The sequence below is a fragment of the Tamandua tetradactyla genome, chromosome 12, assembly GCF_023851605.1.
Source record: "Tamandua tetradactyla isolate mTamTet1 chromosome 12, mTamTet1.pri, whole genome shotgun sequence".
Taxonomy (NCBI): Eukaryota; Metazoa; Chordata; class Mammalia; order Pilosa; family Myrmecophagidae; genus Tamandua; species Tamandua tetradactyla.
In genome coordinates this window covers 93,689,804-93,716,443 of record NC_135338.1, presented here as the reverse complement: position 1 = coordinate 93,716,443, position 26,640 = coordinate 93,689,804, and the positions used below count along the sequence as shown (strand labels likewise).

Here is a 26,640-nt window from a genome sequence, read left to right as displayed (position 1 = left end):
GGTTTTCGCATGCAGTAGCTCCTCCGGTTCAGCACCTGCAGCGTGTGGCCAGGGAGGCTCTGTCTCCACAGACACTCTACGTTTTGCCACTTGAACAGGGACCTTAGCGTGAGACAGCTCTGAGCACTGGCTCCCACCAAACCGAGGATGTGCCCAGATTGGTTCTCTGAGCCTCAGTTTGCCCATCTGTACAATTGGGGCAATACTGCCTGGATGAGTATAAGAATGAAGTGAAAGGATACATGGAAAGCCCCTTCTCAAAGCCTCACCTGCGACTGGGTTTTGCAGAGATAACCATGCATCTGGCACATGGTTCAGGAGGTTCAAAGGTGAAGACTGAAAGCTGAGTCTCCCCTGCCCACCTCTGCAGGGGGAGATGTTATCTACCAACCTCTTACACAGCCTTCCAGGCATTGATGGATAGTGTATGTGCATGTAAATAGGCAATCTGGTTTTTAATATATATAAAAGACAGCATCCTATACAAAAAAGCTCTTCTCATTTTAGTACATAAAGCCAGCCACTTTTTATATGCATAGTACCCCACTCTTGAGGATGTACCAACATTTATTTATCCTGGCCTCTTATCATGATCACAAAGTTGTTCCCAGCCTTTCTTGCACATGGGCATGTGTAACTGAGGGTAAGATTCCTAGAAAAGTAAATGCCAGGGCAGAGGACATGTGCATTAGTAATTTTGAAAGATTTTGCCAAATTGCTCTCCTAAGAGGCTGTGCCAATCCACTCCCCATGGCTCTTTCGTTTCTTTCATGTGAGGAAAGAAGGAGCTGGGTCTTGGGCTTTAGAAATTGAGGAGCATTCTGATTCTGACCTGATACTATCACTGACAGCCTGGGAAAGAAGAAAGTTTCTGGAGAAAATCTCCCAAGCACAGGGAGAAGGAAGTCAGCTGCCAGCAAGTGGCTGATGCTTTATCTTTGCTCATTGTTCTCTTCTGTCTGTTCACTTTCCTCTAAGACTGTCACTCCAGGTGGCTCATTGAGAGTGACAGCTAGGCCAGAGTGCTTTTAGTGGCTCCATCTGTGGGCTTTGGCAGATCTGTCAGGGGACCAGACAGAAGGAGAGAGACCTCTCCCAGCCCTCCCTGTCCCCAGCACCCCTCTGCCTGCTGAAGGCTCAGGCCAGTCCTGCTGGAACGTGAGGGACTCACGACGATGGTACAGTGTTTGCTTTGAAGGGCTGTTTGCCCTGTCCTTTGTTTTTCTGTCTCATTCTCGATAAGTAAAAGTGAGCAAATTATTTCAACAGATGGGTGAGCCCAAGTGCCGAGTTCTTTGTCCCCTCTATGATCAGAGCAGTGGTGTCCATTTCATTGGCCCTGCTCTCATCTGTAGCAGCAGTTGGTCTTGCAGACAACTCCTCCTCTGGGGGCCAGAGATAGTCCAGGCACCCCCATCGAGCTGAGCGGAGTTGGGGAGGACGCGGCAGATAGAAGCTGCCCCACAGCCCCTGCCCGCCCTGCCCCAGGGAATCAGGAGATGCGGAGCCACCCCTCCTGGAGCTGAAAGAAGCCCTTTGTGGCAGGTGTGATTTAAACACGGCTCAGCGGGTGGCAGACACCGCATAGGAAGAACTTTTAATTCAACGGTAATGGCAAAATAAAATCTGTGATTCTTGTCCAAAGAATTTATATCAAGAAAATAAAGTAATTCAACAGAAACAAGATGTTATTTGTTCTTGGGATAAAAATTTGAAAATTCGAAAAGCTGTGGGTGAGTGGTTAGTGTGTATTTCGCAGTGACATTTATGACAGTGGCACTTATGGTGGGCAGCCACGGAGAGACTGGACTAAGTGTGCTGAGGAGCCCCAGGACCACATCTGCCTGGTCCACGCAGCCCCTGGCTACTCTCAGAGCCACTTACCCAGGTCCAGCCGTGCATGAAGGGTAGGAATGTGGAAACTATGAGAAAAGTTAAGAACAATGTAAAACAGTAGTCTCTGATTTTAACAGTGTAAACATGTACGTTTTGGATAAAAGCTGAAACACGATAAGACTGTGTGAAAATAGCTATTTTATTTGCAGCATTTCTTAACATTTTGTTGCTGTTTCCAACCACCCCCCCACATACACATACAGAACGTTTTTAGACCCTTCCCCCCTTATTATTATTATTATTTTCATTTTTTAAGTGCCTGGGCCGGAAATCGAGCCCGGGTCTCCTGCATGGCAGGCGAGCATTCTCCATTGAACCACTCGTGCAGCCCTCTCCATTAGATTTTGATACCACGGATAGACTGTTTATGTACTCTATGTGTATGTGTGCTTTATACATACAAGGAGTAAGAGTGTTTCATCCCCAAGAGCCAATTTTCACCCTCCTCTGTCCTCCCCGCTCCCACTGAAAATGTCCGCGATGGCAATGTGCATCTGGAGATTTGCACCTCTGGTCTTGCACTCTCCATCGATGCTGTGTCCTAGAAAGGCTTGAGCCCTGATGCCTTCTGGCCTCTGTGACTTGCTTCTTGGCACCCACGTGGTGACGGAGAAGGCAGGGTAGTGGGCAAGGGGCTCAGAGCATCCCCACCGCTGCGGTGGGTGGGACGGTCGGCCAATGGCTCCCCGTGGGGCGGGTTCTGGGGCCGCCTGGCCTGCCTCTTCAGTTCTCTCCTTCACACCATGGCTTCTCTTAACACACACACCATGCTGGTGAGGAACTGGCAAAATCCCTGCTGGACAAGGTGCACCAGACTGTTGGATCTGGATGGTCACTTTTCCTGAGATGGCCTTGCTGTTGGGGTTGCCCCTCTCAGCATGGAGCGCAGATGACCCAAGAGGCTGCTTGCTCCTTTCCCAGGATGGCGCAGAACTGGGACCATTCTCAGAGCCCCGGAACAAGTCCATGCTTTCCCTGAAGTGGGTATCTTGGGACATTGGGCTTAATTTTCTCTAGAAGATGGTGAGAAGGGCAGCTCTGAGGGGTGAATGGAAGAGGGCAGTGGCCTTGGGGGCTAGAAGCCGATGGTGAATGCGAGGCTGAGCCTCCCCTGACCTTCTCTTCTGTCCAGTTTGGTCCACCGGAAAGTGAGACTGACCTGGAACTGCTCACTGCCCCTTCCCCAGCGTGGGGGCCTCAGCGTGCAAGGTGTGGCAGAGCTGGACACAGGCCAGAACCCTGAACTCTGCACCCAGGACCCGTTGGGGCCTAAGGCTGTTGCAGGGATTCAGTGATTTCACTGAAACAATTAGAATCGTTCCCTACACACGATAAGTACTCCAGGCAACTATAAATTATAATTAACTTGGAATTGGTGGCAGTGTCTTCAGCATTAACCTCTGAGCTTCTGTCTTCTTACCTGCAGTCTATGGAGAATGTGTAGGATTGCACTCTCAGGCTCTCATGGGTGTGTGAAGCCACGTGGCTAGTTTGGCCAACAAGAGGTGAGCAGAAATGATGTGCATCCCTCCAAGCTGAGCATTTACTTGTTGGTCACCCTCTCTGCAGAGCACCCTTTTCCTTTGGTGCACTTTCAGGACGGTGGCTGCTCTGTCATCTGGGCTCGTGGGGGTGACAGCGATGAGATCACCCCCCAGTGGAACCTCTGTGCTTGTAGCCTCTGTCCTGTAAAGCCACTGAGATCTGGGCTGGTTGTTTCTGCAGCATAACCTGGCCCACCCTGATTTAAGTAGTCATAGCCCCACCAAGCTTGCTTGTGGGGATTAAATCTTGTATGTAAAACGCCAGCACAGTATTAAGTACAAAGCAGTCACTCATTTCGTTTGGCTCCCTTCCCAACCAGAACTCCCTGCTGATTCTTCGCAACAGGGATTGCTTCATCTTTCAACAAGATTTCACATGCCTTGACCACTTACCTCCTACTCTTTACCTTCTTTGGCAGGGCAGAGCCTGCTGTCCTGGGGGTAACACCTAGGGTGGAATGGCCCAAATCATTTGTCAGGGGACAGGGGGGTCCAGGTCAGTGGAGCCGCCATCTATCTCAGTGGTGCCTGTCAGGTTGCAGTAATGGCTCTGCTTCCCCGGCTCCGAGGGCTGCAGTCTGCGGGGGCCAGGCGGTCAGCCACGGAGGCTCGAGCAGCCACCCTTGCCTCGGGTGTGCTTCAGTGCTTGGTGCATTGAGTCAGCAGGCGGGAGCCCGCGGAGAGGGCGGTGCAGCGTGTGCCTGCCCCCCGGGTCTGTTCGGGCTTCTCCTCCCCTTGCAGATTTAGGCTGCAGGTGGATGGCTGGCCCTACGGAAGGTTATCCAGGGATTCACTGCCCAAGTGGGACTCCTTTATGGGGAGCTGTGCCCCCAGGTGACCCCAGGAGAGCATTTGTGAGCCAGGTTGTCTGGTGGGATGCCAGGAGGGCTGTGGAATGTGTGCAGGGGGTGGAGGAGCTGTGGGGTGGGCTCGGGCAGGTGGGGCCAACACACCCTTCCCAGAGGCCGTTTGAGTCAGGGACCCAAGGGTCGTGCTGAGAGAAGCTTATTACTAAGCAGTGTGTGGCCCGCGTATCTTTGCCCCTTCCCAAGCCACCTTTTCACTGCCTTGTAGAGGGTCTGGGGCTGGGCCAGGTGCCCCCCAGCAGGCTGACCCCGAGACCAGAAGGCGTGTTTAAACTGTCCTTGGCAACCTGACTGCAGGTTTGAGTCCTTTTCACAGTAAGCAGCTGAAAAACAGCCAGAGCATAAATAAATGCATGCACAGAAAACAGTAGAGATTCTTAATCAGTGGCATTTTAAATTAGCCACAGGGGACATCAGTACTATTAAATAGGTAGATACAAAGGCAGAAGCATTTGGGGAATGCGTTGTCTGATCATCCCCTCGTCTCTAGAATGGTCTGTGTTTCAGTGCCCGTGGTCACGCCCATTTCACTGTCAGTTAACAATTAGATGTGTCTGCTTACTAAGGATGCTCAGTTTGTTTTCCATTTGAAAAATCTAAAAGGTGGACAGTCCTGTACCCTGAGGCCTTCCTGATTTAAATGTCACCATCACAAACGGGGGGCTGGGCACAAAGTTTTAGCCTGTGCTGGTCCAGGAAATGCCCCTTGTGGGCAGTTGTTGCAGCCCACAATGGCGCGCCCCCTTCGCAATGTTAGATATCATCACAAAGGTCGTTTGTTGTAACGATTTCCATAGAGACCCAGACCCAGCAGACACGACAAAACCTTTAGTGTTTTTTCAGATTATATATGTATTAAAAAAACCCTGCTCATTAAAAATTCAAACTTAAAATGAATAGCAGTGAAAATCCCCGTCTTCAATGTAGAGGTCAGAGGTGGAGTTAGGATCTTTATTTTGTGATGCTGGCAACAGCAATAAAATATTAACAGCCAGTCTGGGATCCATGCAGCGCTGTTTAAGTGCTTTTCATTTATCGTCTCGTTTATTCCTCACGACAACCTTATAAAACAGGCATTTTTTTAATGCAGTTTTATTGAGATATGCTTAGGCACATACAAACCACCCGAAGTGTGCAATCACTGTCTCACACTTATCATCACATAGTTGTGCATTCGTCCCCATGATCAGTCTCAGAACATTTTTCTTATTCCAGAAATGAAATAATCAAAAAAAATCTTCCCTTTCCCCTTATCCCTCCCTGTTACTGATGTATTGGTGTGGCACATCTGTTACTGTGATGAAAGAATATTAAAATATTACAGCTCACTGTAGCCCAGAGTTTGCAATAGGTACTTTTCCCACATACCCTCTATTAACTCCTTGCAGTAGTGTCACACATTAGTTCTAATTCCTGAAAGAACTTCTTGTATTTGTACAGTGACTCACCGTCATCGTCCTCCACAGGATGCACTGTTATACGCCCCGTTTCTTAACCTCCATCTCCTTCTGGTGGCACACGTGACTCTAAACTCCCCCTCTCCACCACCCTCACGCCATCCAGCATCATTGGTTATTCTCACAATAAAGTGCTGCCATCGCCTCTGTCCATTCCCAAACATTTATGTTCAACCTAGTTAATCACTCTGCACATAGTTAGCATTCACTCCCCATTCTTTAGTTTCACTCAGTATCGTGGCAGCCTATAATCTAGATTTTATGTCTTTGAGTTTATATATTATAATTAGCTCATATCAGTGAGATCATACAATATTTGTCTTTTTGTTTCTGATTTATTTCACTTATATAATGTCTTCAAGGTTCACCCATGTTGCATGTTTCAGGACGTCATTCCTTCTTACAGCTGAATTAATATTGTGTCATATGGATAGACCACAGTTTGCTTATTCATCTGTTTATTCCTCACAAGAACTCTATAAAGTAGGTAGGCTAACTTTTTTATATGCTGTATGGCGGGGTCACATTTTATTCTTTTTCCATGTGAGTATCCCCTAATTGCAGCACCATTTGCTGATTTTTTGTTTGTTTGCTTGTTTGTTTGGGAAGTGCATGGACTGGGAATCGAACCCCCGTCTCCTACATGGCAGGCGAAAATTCTACCACTGAACTACCCTTGCACCCCCTTAGGGCAACTTTTAATTTTGAAATAATTTCAAACTTACAGAACAGTTGCAAAACTAATACAAAATCCATATAGAAAACTAACAAAACTCCCCCATGCCGAGTTCCAGCAGTTTTAACATTTTGCCTCCTTTGCTGTATCATTCTGTCTATTTGTATACTTTTTGAACATTTGAAAGTGGGTCTTATACAACATGTTTCTTGGAGGTGCTGTTTTTTCATCGCTTTACGGTGAAGAAACCAGACCATGTTTAGGCTAGCATCCAGCAGGTGCTTAAGCAGGGTTTTAGATCGGGTGGCATGTAACCATTGCAGTCAGTAGGCCTGTTTCCACCCCAAATCTGCTGGGTCGGGAATGTCCAGGGGGAGTCCTCACTCCGCATCTAGCACCTGCACCAAGATGTCTGGCACAGGTCTCTCTCCTTCCACGTGGCAGCTCGAGTTCCCTCCCAGCATGGTGGTCTTGGGATTAGCTGACTTCTTGCCTTGTGGCTGGCTTCCCTGGAGTGTTTCAAGAGCCAGTCACTAAAGATTCAGAAAAGGCGCAGTGACGCTCGGTTCTCTTCTGCTGACTGGAGAAGTCACAGAACTTGCTCAGATTCAAGGGGGAGGACATGCACCCCACCTGATGGGAGGCACAGCAGGGAATTTGTGGCCTTCTTTAACCTGCTCCATGGTCCCCGCCCCCACCCTCACCCTGGGGTCCTGTCCTGGGTGTCCTCTGCCTGAACATTCCAACCTCATTTCTACCCAGCCTTGGCACTCATCGTTTCTGCCACCGGAACTCTCCTTTTCATAAAGGCTCCAACTCAGCATTTCCGTTTCAGCTCAGATGCCCCTCCCTAGAGGCCCTTTCTGACACGACGAGCTAAAGGAGCCCACCCTTCCCTGGTCACTCTGTAGTCCCTGGGTCTTATATTTCCCTCATAGAGCTTACACGAAGTTAAAGTCACCTGTTCTTAGATCTGCTTACTCTTTTATGGTCTGTCCACCCCATGCCCCCACTCCCGAGGGCAGGCCCCCTGAGGCCAGGAGCTCCAGCTCTTCCGTCCACCACCCCCGATGGGCCTGGACGTGGCTCATGGGGATCATTCAGGAACGGAGGAGCACAGTGGCCGGCCCTCTCGTTCCCCTGCCTCATTGTTTTGTCCCCATTGATGGAAGTGGTTGCAGGAGAGATGTGGGAGGGCGCCCAGGTGACAGAGCCTCTAAGCCAATCCCCCCGCTCCCTGGGATTCATTCTCCCGGGGTTTCCAGGGCCCGCCTGAGCCCCAGCCCCGGGGTGGTGTGTGGCAGGCGCCTGCACAGCCTTGCTGAAAGCAGAGCGGCGAGCCTGCCTTACGGTCCTCGGGAGAAAGCAGAGGGAGGGAACCCACCGTCCGCCGTCCTTCCTGCCCTGGGCCCTTCCTACCCCGCAGCCGCCTTCCTCTTCCTCCGCGCAGGTGTTCAGACCTCAGAGTCTGCACCCAGCCCGAGTTCCAGAGCAGCCTTGACCCTGTTTCCTCCTCTGTGTAATGAATATGGGAACGTGAAATGAGATAAGCAGGTGAAGTTCCCAGCGCTTTCCTTGGTGTCCTGGAAGGACTTGGTCAGAGTCAGCTGGTTGCGGAGCGTCTATGTGACTCTCTGGGTCAGGACCAAGGGGCTGGGGCAAAGGGACACCTTGAGGCTCTTGCAGCTCTGTGTTTCCATTGTCGCCAGAATCTTCCCTCCGACCAACCGGGGCGGGGCAGGGCTGTGACCTGAAACCCAGCCTGGAGGTCCCCCCAGCCTGAGCCCGGCCCAGGGCTGCCCATTGGAAGGATTGGTCTTTCTAACCTTCCAAAGGTGCTTCCTGTTAGCCGCGAGACCGGACGCACCGTGTGTGGCCGGAGCCCTGGGTTCCCGGTGGGGGTGGTGGGAGTGGGCATTGAAACCTGGGAACCAGGAAGACCAGGGTCAGCTCCAGCTGAGCCCTGTGCCCACTGTGCCCGCTGGTGGCCTCTAGTGGAGACTGGCGGAGTTGACAGCCTCGTTTTGGAGATCGCTGACCCCTGGCTGGTGGTCAAGGTGGGCAGGGGGGATTGGAGCCACAACCAGATGGAGTTGCGCCTTCCAGAGAGGACACCAGAATGGCTGCCTTACCTCTGATTCATTTTTCTAGAAGAATGGAGGGAGGTCTTTAGTTTTTAGTCAACGGAATCTTCTCTGAGTATGGCAAATTCTTTTCGGGAGATCTTACCTCGTGGCTGCTTTGCTCCCATGTGTTAACCTTCCAAGGATGATGAGAGAAGCAAGCTGGGCATGTTATTTGTGTGTTTCAACCATTTCTCTGTAGGTGAGAACTGCCTGGCTGCAGTGCCAGGGCCACACAGAGTGGTGTGGTGGGTCAATACCGCTTAGCAGGATGGTGAATTGCTGGACTCTAGCACTGCAGTGTCATGCAGTTACATTATATATCTTAAATCCATCAAAGCCCGGGATGATGCTTAGGTTATCAAACGAGTTGTGTGGTCTGGATGGGCTCCCTGGCCGTGCAGCCAGGTGCACCGTGGAAAGGGTGGGAGGGGTCTCACAGCTAAGGCCCTTTATCATTTGGGGATCCCTAAGGCTAAGTAGCCATTGTATTAGTCAGAAACCTTAGTGGCAAGTGACAGAAACTCCAGACAAGCCCGAGCAAAAAGCAGGGCTCACTGGCTCATAAAACCAGATATCTAGGGGCACACTGGCCTCAGGCCCAGCGCCAAGGGCCTGGCGAAGGCAAAGCTCCACTCTCCTTCCTTTGCGTTGGCTCCCAGCTTAGGCAAGTCCGCCTTCATAGTGGTAGCAGGCCATATCTACTCTCTCTCTGAGCCTCCAGCTGGTCCTCTCAGCAGCCCTGGGGAAAGAACCTGCTTCATCCCCAGCAAGCCCAGTAACTGTTCTAGAATTGAGTCTCACTGGCCCATCTTGGGTTTGGGGCAGGGAGCAGCCGGGGAGGGTGCACCTGGCTGCAGGGCCAGGTCTGGGTTGCAGCTGCTCCTGAACCAATCCCTTTGGCACAAGAGTTGGCTGCTTTGGCCAGCCGGGGCCAGACACCCTTCCCAGAGTTCAGCATCTCAACCACCTGGACCAAGCCCAGTAGAGGTGGTTTCTGGAAGATGGTCAGGGTGTTATGCCAGGAGGGACGTCCTGCTGGCTACAGCTAAACAGTGGCTGTCTACCAGAGGCGCCCAGGGAGCAGGTGCCAGCGTCTCACCACCATCTCAGCCTCTATCTTCTCTGGTTCAGGAAAGCGGCCAGGTCAGATGGGTTAGATGTTGAAGATGAGTTTTGTGCATTTTTTGTGTCTCTGCAGCTTCCTCATGAGGTGTGGTAGTTAGATTCAGTTGTCAGCTTGGCCAGGTAAAGGTGTCTAGATCTATTGCTGTGGACATGAGTCAATGGCATGTAAACCTCATCTGTTTCTGATTACATCTGCAGTTGGCTAGGAGGCATGCATGCTGCAATAAATGATGTTTGGTTTAATTGGCTGGTGCCTAAATGAGAGAGCTCAACGTAGCACAGCCCAAGCAGCTCAGCAAACCTCATCTCAGCACTTGCAGCTCAGCCCAAGCCTTTGGAGATACAGAAAGGAATCACCCCGGGGAAAGTTGTTGGAACCCAGGGGCCTGGAGCGAAGGCCAGCAGAGATCGCCCTGTGCCTTCCCACATAAGAAAGAACCTCTGCTGAAAGTTAGCTGCCTTTCCTCTGAAGAACTATACGTCAACTAAATAAATTCCCTTTTATTGAAAGCCAATCCGTCTCTGGTGTGTTGCATTCCAGCAGCTAGCAAACTAGAACATGGAGAAAGGCTCATTCTGTGAACACACTGCTGAGTGCCTGCTGTGTGCCAGGTCCCATGCCTGGGACTGAGGCTACGCCTGTGAGCTTCCCACATGGCCCCTGCCTTCATGGGGCTTCCCTTCCAGTCAGGGAGACAGTACTCAAATAAATGTATCCTATCTGGGATGGTGATGCTGTGGGTGGTATATCTGGAGAGGCCAGGAAGGCTGAGGCTTGAGTGAAATCTGTGAGCCAGGCAGAGGGAACAGCAGGTGGAGTGGCCCTGAAGCTTGACGGGAATGAGGAGGTGGAGAGGGGCACGAGCAGGTGGAGAGGGGCACGAGCAGGTGGAGATGGGCACGAGCAGGTGGAGAGGGGCACGAGCGGGTACAGAGGGGCATGAGCGGGTGCAGAGGGGCACGTGCAGGTGGAGAGGGGCATGAGCAGGTGGAGAGGGGTACGAGCGGGTGGAGAGGGGCATGAGTGGGTGCAGAGGGGCACCGAGCAGGGACAGAGGGGCATGAGCGGGTGCAGAGGGGCACCGAGCAGGTGCAGAGGGGCATGAGTGAGTGCAGAGGGGCACCGAGCAGGTGCAGAGGGGCACGTGCAGGTGGAGAGGGGCACGACAGCTGGAGAGGGGCAGGAGACCAGACAAGAGGGTAGGGTCAGTGCACGTGGGTACCTGGAAGCCACAGTGAGGTCATTAGGGTTTGACCAAGGGTATTGGAAGGTCTCTGCAGGATTTTGGGCTGGGGCATGATGTGGTCTGGTTGATGCTTTTTACAAGATGGCTGTGGCCTCCAAGTGGAGGACACATCCCGGGAGGGCAAAAGAAGGAGCAGGAAGCTGGTGAGGGGAGTGATAGGACAGCAGTGGGAGCAGGGGAGATGGTGGGAAGGGTCAGGTCCAGGATCCATCTGGGAGATGGAGTCCACAAGACTTGCTGGGAGGTGGGAGGGGGTCAGGGGGTCAGGAGGCCCTGGGCATTTGGTTTGAGCAGCCAGGAGAAAGTTGTGCTGGTCCCTGTGTGGGCAGGTCTGAGGGGAGCAGGTTAGGGAAAGTGCCACAAGTGCTCTTTTGGATGTGCTGGAGTGGAGGTCATGATCAGACCTCCAAGCATTTTACAGCCCCCATGGTCACTCAGGGGTGAACAGGGCTCTCCACCCAACAGGTTACCTTGCAGGCTTTCTGGCTTGGGCGGTGCCCATCCCCACAGTGTCCCAGGTCCATACTCTTCCTGGTCTCCACTTGGGGTGTTTTGTTACCAGGGCCACCCTGCGAGGGATCCAGCTGGGGACCCCCTCTTGAGGGGGTTGTGGATGGGACCAAGACTCAAAGACTGAGTGTTGGGGATTGCGTGGCGCCCCCACAGAAGGCATGTTCAGGTCCTGTGGATGTGAACTTGGAAGCTGGTATTAGTCGGGGTGTGCCCGGCCCCCGTGAGGTGGGTCTTAGCCCACATGGCTGATCCTGAGAAGCAAAGGCAGTTGGGCCCTGAGAAGAAACCCGGGGAGTGCCCAGAAGTGGGAAGTCAGCGGAACCCTGAGGGGGAAGGGGACGTGCCGCCAGGGCAGCCAGCCCCCGCAAGCCACAGCCTTCAGCAAGAAAGCATTGCCTTGCCAACACCTCAGAATCCTAACTGATGGATTTTTATTCATAACTAACTCTAATGAGACTTCATACTTGCCTAGCATTGTCATTGAAGTGACTTAAGGTTTTGGAATACTGAGACAGAATGAATGTATTTTGCATGTAAGAAGAACATGTGTTTTTGGGGTCCAGAGAGCAGACCATGGGGATTGAATCACGTCCCCCACAAAAGGCACGTTCAGGTCCCAACCCTGGCCCTGTGGGTGTGAGCCCTTTGTAAGTAGGACGTTTGACCGTATTAGTGTGGCTGAAGTCCTCACAAGCAGTGGAAATTGGACACTGAGAGAAGCCACTGGCACAGCCAGAGGCTGGAAGTCAGCGGAGCCCCAGAAGAGAAAGGAGAAGATGCTGCAGTGTGCACCGCCGGGTGGCAGAAAAGCCAGGACCAAGGGTCACCGTGAACCAGCCCCAGAGCCCCACAGTTTTGGGAGAGAAAGCATCGCCTTGTTGATGCCTCGGTTTGGACTCCTCTTATCTTCAAAACGATGAGCCATTCAATTCCATTGTATGGCATTTGTTTAAGCAGCTGGGAAACTTAAGACACCGAGAGAGCACCAAAAAGCAAGGCACATCCAAATAGCACAGCCAAGTTTGCCCTGAGAATGGAGTGAAGTGGTGACCTCTCCAAAGCCAGTGCCAAATAAGCAGCCCTAGGGCCCCAGAGCTGGGCCAGTGGCCAGGCCAAAATCAGCACCAAGCGTACTCTGTGAACATAGAGCCCCACCCCTGCACAGCCCGCACCCCAGGCAGCTTCCCCTGCCCCACAAGCAGGGGCCAGCCTGGGGCCCACCATGCTGAGAGCTGAGGGTGTTGCCAGCTGTTCCCTGCCCCATTAAGGCAGCAGCAGCCCTCTGAGCCAGTCTTCCAGAATGGACCCAAGGCCTGAGAGGGCCTTGGAGTCCAGGACCTGACTTGGATTTGAGGCTTCGTGCCATGTCCCCCGTGTGGCGTGTGGGTCAGAGGTGTCACCTCCTCTGCAGGCACCATGGGTGTAGGTGGGGAGGGGACGGGACTGAGTCACCAGATGGACAGACGGCCACGGGGCGGAGGTGGAAGCCGGATGATGATGCCGCAATCACTGGGTGATTTGAGGAAACGGTTTGCAGGGACTCAGATTCAGGTTGGGCAGCAGTGCTCGGCCCGGCTGCCTCCGTGACCAGGTCGGCGCTGCCTCTCCCTTGCTGTGACCTGGACATCCAGTCCCAGGGCCTGGCTCAGAGGAGGCACTCGGTAGATACTTCCCCATTAACTTGTGGGTCGGGGAGGAGTGAGCCAGGTAAGGATCTCACTTCACAGAAGAGAAAAGTGGGGCCCAGAGGAGGGGGAGAGGGGCCCAGGCAGAGGCAGAGCTGGGACCACTGAGTCCAGTGTGGGCCCGGGGCACTGTGCGAGCAACCCCTGCCATGCCATCCCCACCCCCACCCCCAGCTTGTGCAGAGCTGCTGGAAAGATGAGGGCGGCCGCTCCCTGCAGACCCCTAGGCAGGGTGGTCCCCTCAGCTTGGGGACAGGTGGAGCGAGGCACAGCCCAAGCAGCGCTGACCACGCTGGACTGCAGTTTCTTTGCTTCCTCGCCAGGGAAGGAGAGACAGGGACAGCGAGCCATGCAATCAGGCACGAGTCTAAAATTTCGTTGCATGAAATTGCTTCCTTCCTTTACCAGATTATTGCTCAAGTAGAAAATTGATTCAAGGCAGAGAATGGGGAGAGTTACAGATTTTTAAAAATGAAAAAGACTTACCTTTTTTTCTTTGTTCTCTTTTTTTGTTTTTTGCCTCATTACCCACAGATGAAGGCAGCACAAGTTTTCTGGGGGTTGGGAGGCTGGAGCACGGTTTGCTTTTGGCCACTGTTTTTCTGAGCTGTGACTTTGCCTGCCTGTTGGCTGAGCCCTGTTTCTGTGGCTGTGAAATGTGGCCATAGGTCGTGCCGTTGGCTGGACTGAAAATGCTCAGGTCCCCTCAGCCCCAGGGGCACTGCGCAGGGCAGGCCAGGCGCCTCCTCCAACGCCCTCAGCCCTGCGCTTTCCAGTGGCTTTGCTTGAGGCAGACCTGAGGGGTTCAGCTGTCCACGTGTCTTGCCATCCCACTGTTCTGGGCTTTGTCTTGGCTTCCTGTTGGGACCTTCAAACAGAGCCGGGTGGCCTGTGGGCCGGCGTCCTGGTCCATCGGTCCGGCCTCTGAACGCTTGTCCCAGCCGAGTGCAGAGGCCGCTGGAGAGCCCTGGTCTTGGAACTTCCTGCACTGAGCGCTGCCCTCTCTGAGGGTCAGGGGTCGGCAGCACTGCCGGGACCCAGCTCAGGACATGCTGGGAGCAGAGTGGGGTGGGAGCTTTGGGACAGGGGGCTGTGCAGGTCCCTGTTTCAGAGGCTCTGCAGAGAACCCGTAGGAAGCGGCGCCTCCTTGGCCGGCAGAGGTCAGGGTTGGGCCTCCCTCTGGGCAGCTGCTTGCCTCGCCGACCTTGGCCTCCCCACCTGTTAGTGGCTTAGCGACAGAGCCTCTCCAGAGTGCTGTTCTTAGGGTGCAGCGTGGTGGGTGTAGATGCTGCCTGGTGCAGCTCTCCCCTGGGCATGGCCTGCTCAGGGCGCCCTTTGCATCTTTCCAGAACCTTGGAGGGCAGTGTCCTCCAGACCCTCGAGGACGTTTGGTTCCAGAGCTGGACCAAATTGACTAGGACAAACCCAGCTTCTGAAAGGCGGGATGAGTCCACCTGCTGTCGTTTGCATGGGGAGGCGGTGGAGGGGGAGGGAGCCGGCCTGGCATTGCCTAGCTGAGAGGGGGCCTGGGCGGGGGGGGGGGGGGGGGGGGGGGGGGGGGGCCGGGGCGCCAGGGCCTGCCCCCACGCGCTCACCGTGGGCCCCTGTCTCCCGCAGGTGGGCTCGCCATGTCGGTCAGCGTCCACGAGACCCGCAAGTCGCGGGGCAGCACGGGCTCCATGAACATCACGCTCTTCCACAAGGCATCGCACCCTGACTGCGTGCTGGCGCACCTCAACACGCTGCGCAAGCACCGCATGTTCACCGACGTCACGCTCTGGGCCGGCGACCGCGCCTTCCCCTGCCACCGCGCCGTGCTGGCCGCCTCCAGCCGCTACTTCGAGGCCATGTTCAGCCACGGCCTGCGGGAGAGCCGCGACGACACGGTCAATTTCCAGGACAACCTGCACCCCGAGGTGCTGGAGCTGCTGCTGGACTTCGCCTACTCCTCGCGCATCGTCCTCAATGAGGAGAACGCGGAGTCGCTGCTGGAGGCAGGCGACATGCTGCAGTTCCACGACGTGCGCGACGCGGCCGCGGAGTTCCTCGAGAAGAACCTCCTCCCCTCCAACTGCCTGGGCATGCTGCTGCTCTCGGACGCCCACCAGTGTCGCCGGCTGCACGAGCTCGCCTGGCGCATGTGCCTGGGGCACTTCGAGGCCGTGCGCCAGAGCGAGGACTTCAATGGCCTGTCCAAGGACATGCTGCTGAACCTCATCTCCAGCGACGAGCTGGAGGCCGAGGACGAGCGGGTGGTCCTGGAGGCCGTGCTGCAGTGGGCCAAGCACGACTTGGAGCAGCGCCAGGCCCACCTGCCCGAGCTGCTCCGGGCCGTGCGGCTGGCCCTGCTGCCGTCGGACAGCCTGAAGGACGCCATGTCTGGCGAGGCCCTCCTGGCGGGGGACGCCCGCGCCCAGCTCATCGTTGACGAGGCCCTCCGCTGCAAGGCCCAGATCCTGCGCAACGACGGGGTGGTGACCAGCCCCTGCGCCCGGCCGCGCAAGGCCGGCCACACGCTGCTCATCCTGGGCGGCCAGACCTTCATGTGCGACAAGATCTACCAGGTGGACCACCAGGCCAAGGAGATCATCCCCAAGGCGGACCTGCCCAGCCCCCGCAAGGAGTTCAGCGCCTCGGCCATCGGCTGCAAGGTGTACGTGACGGGCGGCCGGGGCTCTGAGAACGGCGTGTCCAAGGACGTCTGGGTGTACGACACCGTCCACGAGGCGTGGTCCAAGGCGGCGCCCATGCTCATCGCCCGCTTCGGCCACGGCTCGGCCGAGCTGGAGAACTGCCTGTACGTGGTGGGCGGCCACACCTCCCTGGCCGGCGTCTTCCCGGCCTCCCCCTCGGTGTCCTTGAAGCAGGTGGAGAAGTACGACCCCGGGGCCAACAAGTGGATGATGGTGTCCCCGCTGAGGGACGGCGTCAGCAACGCCGCCGTGGTGAGCGCCAAGCTGAAGCTGTTTGTTTTCGGGGGCACCAGCATCCACCGGGACATGGTGTCCAAAGTCCAGTGCTACGAGCCCTCGGAGAACCGCTGGACCATCAAGGCCGAGTGCCCCCAGCCATGGCGCTACACTGCGGCCGCCGTGCTGGGCAGCCAGATCTTCATCATGGGGGGCGACACAGAGTTCACCGCGGCCTCCGCCTACCGCTTCGACTGCGAGACCACCCAGTGGACGCGCATCGGTGACATGACCGCCAAGCGCATGTCCTGCCACGCCCTGGCTGCGGGCAACAAGCTCTACGTGGTGGGGGGCTACTTCGGAACCCAGCGGTGCAAGAGCCTGGACTGCTACGACCCCGTCTCAGAAACCTGGAACTGCGTCACCACCGTGCCCTACTCGCTCATCCCCACCGCCTTCGTCAGCACCTGGAAGCACCTGCCTGCCTGAGGCGCACCTGCGGGCCCCAGTCAGGTGAGACGGTGGGGACGCACCTCTTCGCCACCCCACCCCAGGTGAAGGCACCCATGTCTCCCAGAGAAGGCCAGGTGGGCTCCTGCCACCCCCCTGGGGCCAATCCTGCCCCTGCCTCTTACTTGCAGGCGGCCTGGAGCACGTCCTGAGCCTCTCCTAACCTCAGTTGCACACATTAGAACCTCCGGGAGACTGTTTAGAAATCCTACCCAGAGTCTCCAGGAGGGGCCCGGGTGGCGCCAAAGCCCCCAGGTGAAGCCAGTGTACAGCCACGGTGAGAGCCACACCCGGGTTACCATGAGCAAGAGCGAGGTGAGGGGTGCAGCATCCCCACGTGGGTGCCAGGAGACACAGGGACCTCTGGGGGGGTGCCAGGGCCAGGCAGCCGGGGTCTGAATCCTGCCCCTCCTGGGGCTCCCCACATGCTCACTGGTGTGTGAGGGACTCCTGCCTCCTGCCCCTCGGTGAGGTGGACAGATGCCCCACCCCACCCCAAAGCGTGGCATCCAGGTGAAGTGGAGGGTCCCTCCCTCCCGGGCCCTCAGAATGGGACTCGTGGCAGGGCAGGCTCCCAAATTACTGTCCCTGCTCCTTGTCCTCAGCACCGTCATTATGTGAAAACAGCAATGGCAAGACGGGGAGGTGGGTGGCACAGCCCCATGGGGTAGGGGTGGGGCCAGGAGAGGAGAAGGGTCTCAAGCCGGAACTCCGGGTGGGTAGAGTAGGGGAGGGAAAGACGAGGATGGGAGGGAGGCCCATCCAGTCTTGGGGGGGGAGGCAGGGGAGGGGGTCTCCCTGCAGCTGGCCTGAGGGTGGAGTAGGTTGGTGGGGGCTGTCCCAACCCTGTCTTTGCAGGAGCTCCAGAGGTCGGGGTCTGTGGTCTGTGTCCAGGCTGTGGACCTGTGTCACTAGCCCTGTCCTCTGCCCAGCCCCTAGTCCCCCTTCCAGACTCCTCACCCTGAGATCGGGGTGGTCCTTAGTCCTTACGGCCCCTAGGTATGGCAGGTCCCAGGGTCCCAGGATGGCGGGGCTAGAGGAATGAGTCCTGAGGCTGTAAGTAGCTGGGGGAAGGGGGGCATCGAGGTGCTTCTTCCTTCCACGGAGGCCGAGAAAGACCCTTCCCGGCTCCCACCTGCCCCCGTGGCCCTGCAGCCTGAACTCACGGGCACCCAGGGTGAAGACTCGATCTTGGCCGAGTCACAGGAACCAGCCTCCGCTGAAACATTAATGTCCTCCATGCATCGGTACCTGCAGACATGAAATGCTGAAAGCTCTGCCCAAGCAAAAGCAATCCTGCTTTGCCGGGTAGCCACTAGATGGAATCTGAGGTTTCAGCTTTTAAATCCAATCCCTCCGAGTCATGGAGCCCCTGAAGGAATGCACACGCAGGCAGAGGCAGCCAGAGGGCCATGCCGGGAAAACACAGGCAGGGCCTTTGGGTTCAGACAAGCTGGGAACGCAGCTTTGTTCTTTTTATTTTTTTTAGAAATGTGTGTTTTGTTGTTTTTGTTATTTTTAATCCTTTCTATTCCTCTTTGGGAGAAAAATCTGATCTGCCAAATTTCTTGGGGAAATAAGCATCAGAGAGGAGTTTGGCATTTCAGCCTTGGCTCCCTGTTCTCACCCCACGGTACTTGGGGCCCCATGAGGAATGAAGACCCCCAGCCCCTCTGCTGCTGCCTCTCGCTGGGACCCTGACGAAGGCTGCACACCCCCAGCTCCGAGGCCCCCTCCCAGCGGTCCCTGCCTGAGGGCCCTGGGCAGGAAGCAGGCAGCAGCCCTCAGCCCTGACTCTTCCTGGCTGCTTGCCCCTGGGCAGGTGACTTAACCTCCCTCAACTTGAGCTTTCCCATCTGGAAGAGAAACTGCAGTACTCATGGCACTTAGGCAGGAGAGCCCACGACGTGCCAGTTCCGAGTCCGCTTTCGTAAGAAGCAGCAAGGACGAGGAGGGGATGCTGATGGTTAGATGAGCACTTTGGGCTGCAGGGGCCTCGTGAAGCCCCCAGTTCAGCCCCTCCTGCTAGAAAGTTCCATCAGCCACCGTCCTAGGCCTCACCCTCCAGGAGGCACCTTCCATATGCCAGGTTGGGAGCCATGTGGGCCTCGTTCCCTGTGCCCCTCCCCCAGCCCTCTGCACACGCTGCCGACAAGCAGGCCCCAGGCGGCAGCACAGGCCCAGTCCTGCACCAGCTCCCCGTCTGCCTCAGAGCTACAAGCTTCTTTCAGGCTTTAGCAGTTGCCTTCTTTGAGCCACTTCCTTCTCGTAGACCCCGGCAGCCAACTAGAGACCCTGCCCTGCAGTTCCTCCTCAGCCAGAGACCACCACCTCCTGTGGCTTCTCCCCGACGGGGGGACCCTTCCCCACACTCTGCAGAGCCCCTCCTTGACTGAGTCCCTGGGTGCCTCTTCAAAGACAGGGGTCTGAACTGGGTGCTCCCTGGGGGCAGCAGATGCCAGCAGGGCCTGGCCCCCCAGGTCCCTGTGGCCCCCCTGGGCAGTGAAGCAGCCACTTGCTGCTGCTGCTCTGGGGTCGCGGTGGCGGTGGCGGTTCCAGGATCGAGCTGGAAAAGGAGCCTCCTGACGACCCAGCCAGCCGCAGACCTGGCCTGAGGTGCGGCCCTCCGGGGGGAGCAGGAGGGAGGCCGGCAAAGCAGAGGAGCCAAGGCGAGTCAGCAGGAGCCCGGAATGAAGAGGGGCAGAAGCAGAGGTCCCCGCACACTGACCGCCGCTCCTCCCCCGCCCAGCCACCGAACCCCACCTGGGCAGCACAGTGGCGGCACTCCTGACACCTTGCCGTCCAGCATGCCTGGCCAGAGAACGGTGCCTGCCCCTCTCCCCCACCACGCCCCTCGAGTTCCCCGTCCCCGACTCTGCTGTCCCACTTCCCTCCTGCCGGGCAGCAGAGCCAAGCCGGGTCCTGCTTGAGTCTCCAGCTCATGCTGGCCCCTGTGGCCTTTTCCAGCGTCTCCACCTCCAGGCCTCGCATCCATGCTTCCTTCTGCCTGGAAAACCCTATCCAGGCTCCAGCCCCCACTTCTGTTCACAGGCAGGAGCCGGCCAGCTGTCCCCCCCACTCTGCAGCCTGCCCAGCCCCCAGGAACAGCGACCCCCATCCATCCCCACTGTGGTCAGTTTCTTGGCCGCCGATTTTGAGGTCAGCATGTACCTGCTCTGTGCTGAGTACACAGAGTCCGCAGCACATCGAACCCTCCCAAGACCATTTGTCATGGGCATTGTCATCACAGACATGGCAGCTGAGCTCTGGAGACGTCCTAGGTGAACAGCTGTTAGGCACCTGGGGCTGCAAACCTGAACGGGCCCATGCATTTGGGCATTTGGCCCGTTGGGTACTGGGCACCTAGGGCATAAAGCAAACAATGCCGGCAGGTCCTCCCAGGTACAGCCCCCTGGCTCCAGCTTCCTGTCCAGGATCTGTGACTCCTGGGGACAATGCCATGGTGACAGGAGGCCCCCAGGGCAGTGTGGGTGCCCATGTCCCTGGGTCACCCAGTATACGTGGACTCACATCAGCAGGTATCCTGTTTTCTCCTCTCCCACTGAGTCTCCCACTTCCTTCCCCACTTCCACAAAGCCGTGTAATGATGCAGCCCCTCTCCCCTCCCCACCGTTCCTCTCCCCCAGCCCTGCCTGCCTGCAGCTTGACCCAGCTCTCCAGTGTCCAGGGACAGCTGCCAGGCTGCCTGAGAGCTTATCTTCTCTCCACAGGCATTGCTGAGGCCCAACCCCCTGGGGTGACAGTGGGGGAGGGGGCCTTGGGTGTCGCAATCCCGGCCCCGGGAAGGCTGAACTCTTTAGTGGGCCCCACAGCTGCACCATGGTTCACCACACTCTGTCCTGCCCTGACGGAAATTGCTACAGACCCAGAGGCTGGGGTAAAAAGCTGCCCTGGGCCTCCGGGACAGTGACCTTCCCGTGCCTGCTGTGGTGGGAGGGGTGCTGGACAGGGAGCTCCGGCCGGCCCATGCCCAGGTCTGCCCCTCCCTGCACCTGTGGTCCTTCCTGCAGCTTGCCTGGGCCTTGCCTCCGTCTGCGGGGCAGACCTTACACCACCTCCCAGAGAGGGGCGTGCCTGGGCAGTCGGGTCTGCTGGCCCCACACTCATTTGCAGGCAGAGGATTAGCTCTGCTTCAGCCGACAGAACTGCCTCCGAGAAGGCCTGCAGCCAGGCCGAGGCCCGCAGCCAGGACAGGGGCCCATGGGCCACTCTGCCCTCTGCCCTCAGGGCACCTCCCTAACCCACCATCCCCCACCCCCCAGCGCCCTGGAACAGACCGGGGCGGGTGCTCCACCGGGTAGAGCAGGCTCTGGCCCCCTCTCTGGCACTGGTTGCTTTGAGGTTTAGTTTAGGGGTGCAGAGGGGCCCACATACCAGCGTCTGGCAAACTAGGTTGGGGGAGGGACCAGACACAGCCCCTCTCTGGGGATAGCCTTCCAGGTGGCCCAGGCCAGGGGTCCCAGTTTGCAGTCTGACAGCATCAGGGTATTTGGGGGCCTGGGACCCAGTTTCTTGCAGGGCAGGAGCCTGAAGAACTTGGGGGCCCAGGTGTGGGAACTGTGACCATGCTGCCCTGCTCGGCACCCAGGAACTTGCTGACCGCCTGGAGAGGCGGTGTGGGGTAGCGGACACTCCAATTAAAGGAGCAAAGGTCGGCGGATCCCCTGTGGTGGCTGAAGTCATGTTTATTACATTGTTGCTTCTGTGTGTACAAACTTCCAACTACATTTAAGCGCCTTTAAGTTTGTAGCTCTTACCCAGTGGTAAAGCCAAGAAGCCCACAGGGCAAGTGCAGCAGAGCTTCTGTCAGCTGCTGTCTCGCTGAGACTGTTGCTTTTGCCTCGAGGGCAGGGTCAGCAGCTTAGCTGGAGAGCTCAGCCGCCCGGGACGCCCTGTGCCCACGAGGACTCACTCCTCCCTTCTGTCTCGGAGCTGCCGAGAGATGTTGGGCAGCTCAGTGTGCAGGCACCATCTGGCCTTCCCTTGTCCACGGACTCGGCTGCACCTCCTCGGGGGAGGGCCACCTGAAGTCTGTGGTCCTTGCACTGCTCGCCAGAGTGAAAGTGGAATCGAGTGTGGAAACTGCAGGGGACATGCAGGGGCACCAGAAAACCCTTTTGGAGACCACTCCCACCCCCCCACCAGGACTCCAGAGAGCCTGGTTTGAAAACACTGCCCCCCCCTCCCCACCAGAGATTTGGCAGCTGTGGGGCTGAGTGAATGCTGCCCCCCTACTGCCCACCCCCCCACCCCCCGCTGCCTCTTCCTGGATGCACCATGTTATCTCCCCGGGGTGGGCCTGGTCTCAAGGGGATCTGCCCATGTGTGGCTGCTTTGGCCAGGGCCCCCCTCCTGGCCCACCTGTCTCCCCGACAGCCCACCCAGCTGTGGCTGTGAATTAGGCTTTAGAAATCGTCACACCAGCACATCTCTTCTCACTGATGGCTTCAAAGGTGTTGTCTGTGGAGCACCTCACAGGCACTGGGGACCTGCCCTCATCTGGGCAGAGAACAGTGTCCTCACTACCCAGGTGAAACGGGCGCCCCGCGTCCGCCGAGAGCCGCCCACTGCGGCCTGAGCCCTTGAAGGTAGGGCCTACCCTGCCTGGTGCTGTGCCCCCCAGCCTGGGGCTGCAATCTGGATGCCGAGCACCCACTGTGGTCGTGTGCAGGACAGGCACGCTGAGTGCAGCCCATGGCCAGGCCAGTTCTGCCTAGCGTGCTGACACGCCTGCCAAACATGCCCGATTCCCACGTCAGAGCCTTTGCACATGCTGCTCCTTCTGCCTGGACCCTGTTCGCTCCATCTCTAGCTAACTCCTGTGTTAACTGTGTTAACCGCTACTCCTTAGGGAATTTTTTCTTCATCCTACTTCCCACACCCTCCACCAAAATAAAATAGGGGTTTTGGTTTTCATTTCTCATTAACTTTTTATTTTAAATGAGCAGCACTATTTGCAGTGTGTAATTATTGACTACATTGACCTGCACAAATCTGCAGTTTCTCCCGCTGAGGACGGTCCATGGGGCAGCTGCTGTGCTGTGTCTTCCTGGGAGCCTGGCACGGTGCCTGCAGGCCCTGGCGCCCGGCCGTGGGGTTTGAGTGACAGGATGGATCCATGCGTCTTGCCCCAGTCCCCGGGGGAGGGCGCCCCGGCTCCGGGGCCTGCGCCATCAGGCCTGCGAGGCTGCCCGGCGGGAGCCAGGTGCTCAGACCCAGGCCTGCCCGGGGCTTATCTTTCTGTCCCCGACTAGGGCAGCACTGTGCGGATGCTGATGCTCTCGCTTTCCTCCCCAGGCTCTGCGTGCCTCCCTTCCCCACGGCCGCAGCCTTCGCCGTCGCAGTGGGGCCTTGACCGTCTGCCAGGGTAGGACGCTCAGGCTGGGCCTGGGTGGCGCTCGGGGGCCGGAGCCACCCCACCAGCCCCAGGAGCCGTTCCCGGCTTTAGGCAAAAGAAGAGAAGCCGTCTCCGGCATCGGTGACCCTGGAGGCCTTTTCAGCTCTGTGGGGGTTTGCAGGGGTGAGGACCCCAGGACTCCCTCGGGGAGAAGAAGGCGTTTGCTGAGCTTGGAGTGCATCTGTTTCAGCAGGTCCTGGACTGGGCCGGGGCGGGCAGAGTGCTTGACTGCCCCTGCGGTAGAGAATCGCCCTGGGCAGGCTGGGGGAGGGCAGCCCAGAGTGGGGAGGGACAGCTGCCCTCTCGGGTTATCCCTTCACCCCACAGAGGTGCCCCCGCCCGGGCAACTGGGTCCACCAGGCCCGAGAGCAGCGAGCTGTCGAGGGGATAATTGAGGGATTTTCTAAGGAGCAGGAACCCTGTAGGGAGACCTCAGTGGCACACACAAGGCTTCAAGTGACACCAGATCCCCGAGGTTGATGGGGATCAACCTGGGGACCCGTCCCCCCAGTAGCCACACCCCCATCCAGTGCGGGCCACGGCATTCGGTGCCAGGCCACACAGAGGGAGCTGGGGCTGCTCAGCAGGACTCAGAGCCCTGGAGCCCTCGGGGTGGGTGCCCAGGGACATCCCATCACCCTGCCCGAGGGGCAGCCGTGGCCCACCGCCTGACTGCCCACCATTTCTGCCAATGGCATGGGTAGTTCCTTCGGGGGGACCTGGAGCTGATGGGGGGCTGGGGACAGCAGACCCCACCCCAGCAGGATTCATCCCCCCACCCCAGGGCAGCCACAGGCCACAAGCCCGGCCGTCCCTTGCCCCAGCCGTGGTCCTCTCTGGCCTCAAGGCCTTCCACCTGGTAACGCTGGCCCAGGCCCCTGTCTGCTCCCTGAGATCAGGAAAGTAAGGATGGTTCCAAGGGAACCCCTCTGGAGACCTGCCTTCCCTCCCTAGCACCCAAGGCTCCCGCAGCGGCCATCCGACTTTCTGGGCTCACACCCCACTCTCCCCTCTGTGGGGGTGGAGGAGGTGCCGTGAGCTCCCAACACCTGCAGAAGGGGCTGTGCAGGTGCCCCCGCCCCTGGGTTTCCCCATGGCCACCTTCTGTGGGGCGCTGCTCGGCAGGGTGAGGAGCGGCGGCTCGGGGAGCCCCTGCCCTGCTAAAGGACGTCCTGCCTGGGGAGCCAGGCCCAAGCCAGCGGCTGCCCAGTGTTCAGCCCCAACTTCCCCTCCACAGGAGAGGAGGGACCCGAGAGCAGCAAGCCAGCCCTGGGCTTGGAGACCCCACCCAGCTCAGGCCAGTTCCTTTGCTGTCAGGGCTTCATCTCGGCCACCTGAAGCCCCCTGGCTCTGGTCCCAGGGAGTCCCGGACACGACGGGAGCTGCCCTGCCCTGGGTGCTCTCCCCCCGTGGGAATGGCTTGGTCGAGAAAAGCACACTTCACACAGCACAAAGGATCTCATGGTGGTGCTTTCCTGAAACTTGTATTGCTTTCACTGTTTTTCTAACTTAATAAAAGATTTGTGGAAGTTCTCAGCCTCCTTTGGGCGCGGGAACCAGGCGTGGGGAAGGCTCCAATTTCTGCCCACCTTCCCCCGCTCCCAGCAGCCAGAGCTCAGAGTCCACCCCAGCGACATCTCCGGGAGGTGGCAGTGGGCAGGCGGCCCCCAGGCCACCCAGGTAAGAAACCTCAAATGATTTCAGCCACAGAAGGCTTTACATTGAGTCGTGTGTTGAATCCTGCCCTCCCCCACCTCCCAAGAGTAATCCTCTCCTCCAAACCCCGAGTGCAGAGTTCCAAGTTGAAAATGATTCCGTTCATTCCAGCGGACACGACGTCTACTCATTGTGCACCCCTGGCTGACATTTGTGCAAAAGTAACCGAAGTGCACTAAGATGGGCATAACTTCTTAGGTGCCATCAGCTCTCAGCACAACCTGGCCAAGCAGGTCCCCTCTCATTAGTTAGGCTTAGTGCTCTTGTTTCCTGCTCTCCTTAAGCCTTTTTGTAGCAGTTAGAAACTGAACTCGTGTGTCTGCCTACAGGAAAACACAGAGGCTCACGTTTACGTGGTCTAGCCTTTGAGTCATACCCCCACCCCACCCCATACCGCAGGAAGAGCCAAACAGATCCTAACAGTGCAGTTCCGGGGTCCGGGGGCTTCTGATGAGCCAGCCGTAGGGGCAGGGGCATCTGTCCTCAGTGCCTCTGGGTGGACTGCAGGACCTCCAGATACACCGGGGAGTGTGAAGAGATGCCTCAGGGTGAGGAACGGGGATGAGTTCTTACCACTGAATGAATGGTATCTCAGAAGTATGTGCATACATCTTCCAAAAGTCCTGGTACCCTCTCCTCTCTGGGTACCCTGAGGCAGGTGGGGGGTTGTGGGAGACAGCCTGGCCTCTTCACAAGGCCAATTCTTATCCCAGTAGGGTGGGGCTGGCGGTGGGAGGGGAAGGTAAACACCTCCCCTCTGAGCCAGTCCAGTGCCAGACACTACACATCAGAAGCTAGGGCATTGGCCTCCAGTTAGGCAGCTATAAAAACAGCCAAGATAGGGAGGCAGGTGAGTCTTTTGCATTTGTAACAATCTGAGTTGGAGCAGTCTAAGGGCAATGAAGTTGCCCGGGTTGACCCAGGTTCCTTCTGTTTTGTTGCTCTGTCATCTATGCAAAGCTTCTGTCTCTCCATCTCTCTATGTGTCTTAATGTGGCTACCCCAGCCCCTGCCATCCCATCTACATTCCAGCCAGGGAGAAAGGGAAGAGCAGAAGAGATGGGTAAGCTCCTTTAAGGACGTGACCCAGAAGTTGCATGCGTGACTTCACACCTGCTGGGGCTAGAACTTGGCCATACCAGCTGCAAGGGAGGCTGCATTGAAACTCAGGGGCTCTAGGAAATATCAAAAGGGGAACTAGTGATGGCTTCTGCCCCATCTGCCTACTTGATCTGGGATTGCAAAGGAGTCTGCTTATACAGACTGATTATCCCCTGCCTTTCCCTTTCGGGGGCTGCTGAAGCCAGACACGGGCTGAGCCTCAGTCCCTTTCCAGAGCCTCATCGTGTGTGTACACACTGCTAGCATTTGGGAAGCCCCTACTGTGTGCTGCCTATTGACGAGGCACTCTGGTCATAATTAGTAGGTTTAATCCTTCTGACCTGTGAAGAAGGCATTTCTATTCCTTCCTACTACTGAGCAGGCCCAGGGTCTCAGCTCTCCAACATTCATGAGCTTGGAAAAATCCTTTGACTTCTTTGAACCAGCATTTGTCCATCTGTAATGTGGACTTATAATGGCAGGTCTAACAGAGGGCCCTGAGATATTTCACAACACTAGACACCATACTTGGCACCCAGGTAACTCCTGATATGGCAGGAATGGCCACCATTATTGCTGTGGCAGAATTGGGATTTGAAGCCAACTTGCATATTGCAGGATCTCCCAGTCTCCTGCCCAGCAGGCATAGTTCCAAGTCCCTTAGCTGCTGACTCTGGGAAGGGAGAAGGAGCCCACTCATCAGTGATGGGTCAAGGAGTCCCTGAGGACCCCAATCTCGAGATGACCACAGAGGTTTCATGGGCTGTCCAGGGAGCCTGCCCAGGCAGGTGCGTTCCCTGCACAGGCTGCCACCCTGTCGCAGCTCCTCAGCCAGGCCTCCCAGCATCCAA

General features: G+C 57.1%; 1 protein-coding gene across 2 annotated transcripts in view; it reads left to right on the top strand.

The window, feature by feature from the left end:
- The window catches only part of KLHL25 (kelch like family member 25), a 40,461-nt gene extending 14,385 nt beyond the window's left edge, over positions 1–26,076 (top strand). Inside the window, exons 2-3 of one of the 2 annotated variants that reach the window (XM_077124135.1) lie at positions 14,753–16,557; positions 22,873–26,076. In XM_077124135.1, the coding sequence (XP_076980250.1) occupies positions 14,764–16,533 (1,770 nt within the window). In that variant the 5' untranslated portion in view covers positions 14,753–14,763 and the 3' untranslated portion in view covers positions 16,534–16,557; positions 22,873–26,076. Of the gene's footprint in view, positions 1–14,752; positions 19,103–22,872 lie in introns of those variants that run through there. The other variant, XM_077124134.1, reaches the window with a different exon arrangement.
- Positions 26,077–26,640: the final 564 nt, after the last annotated feature.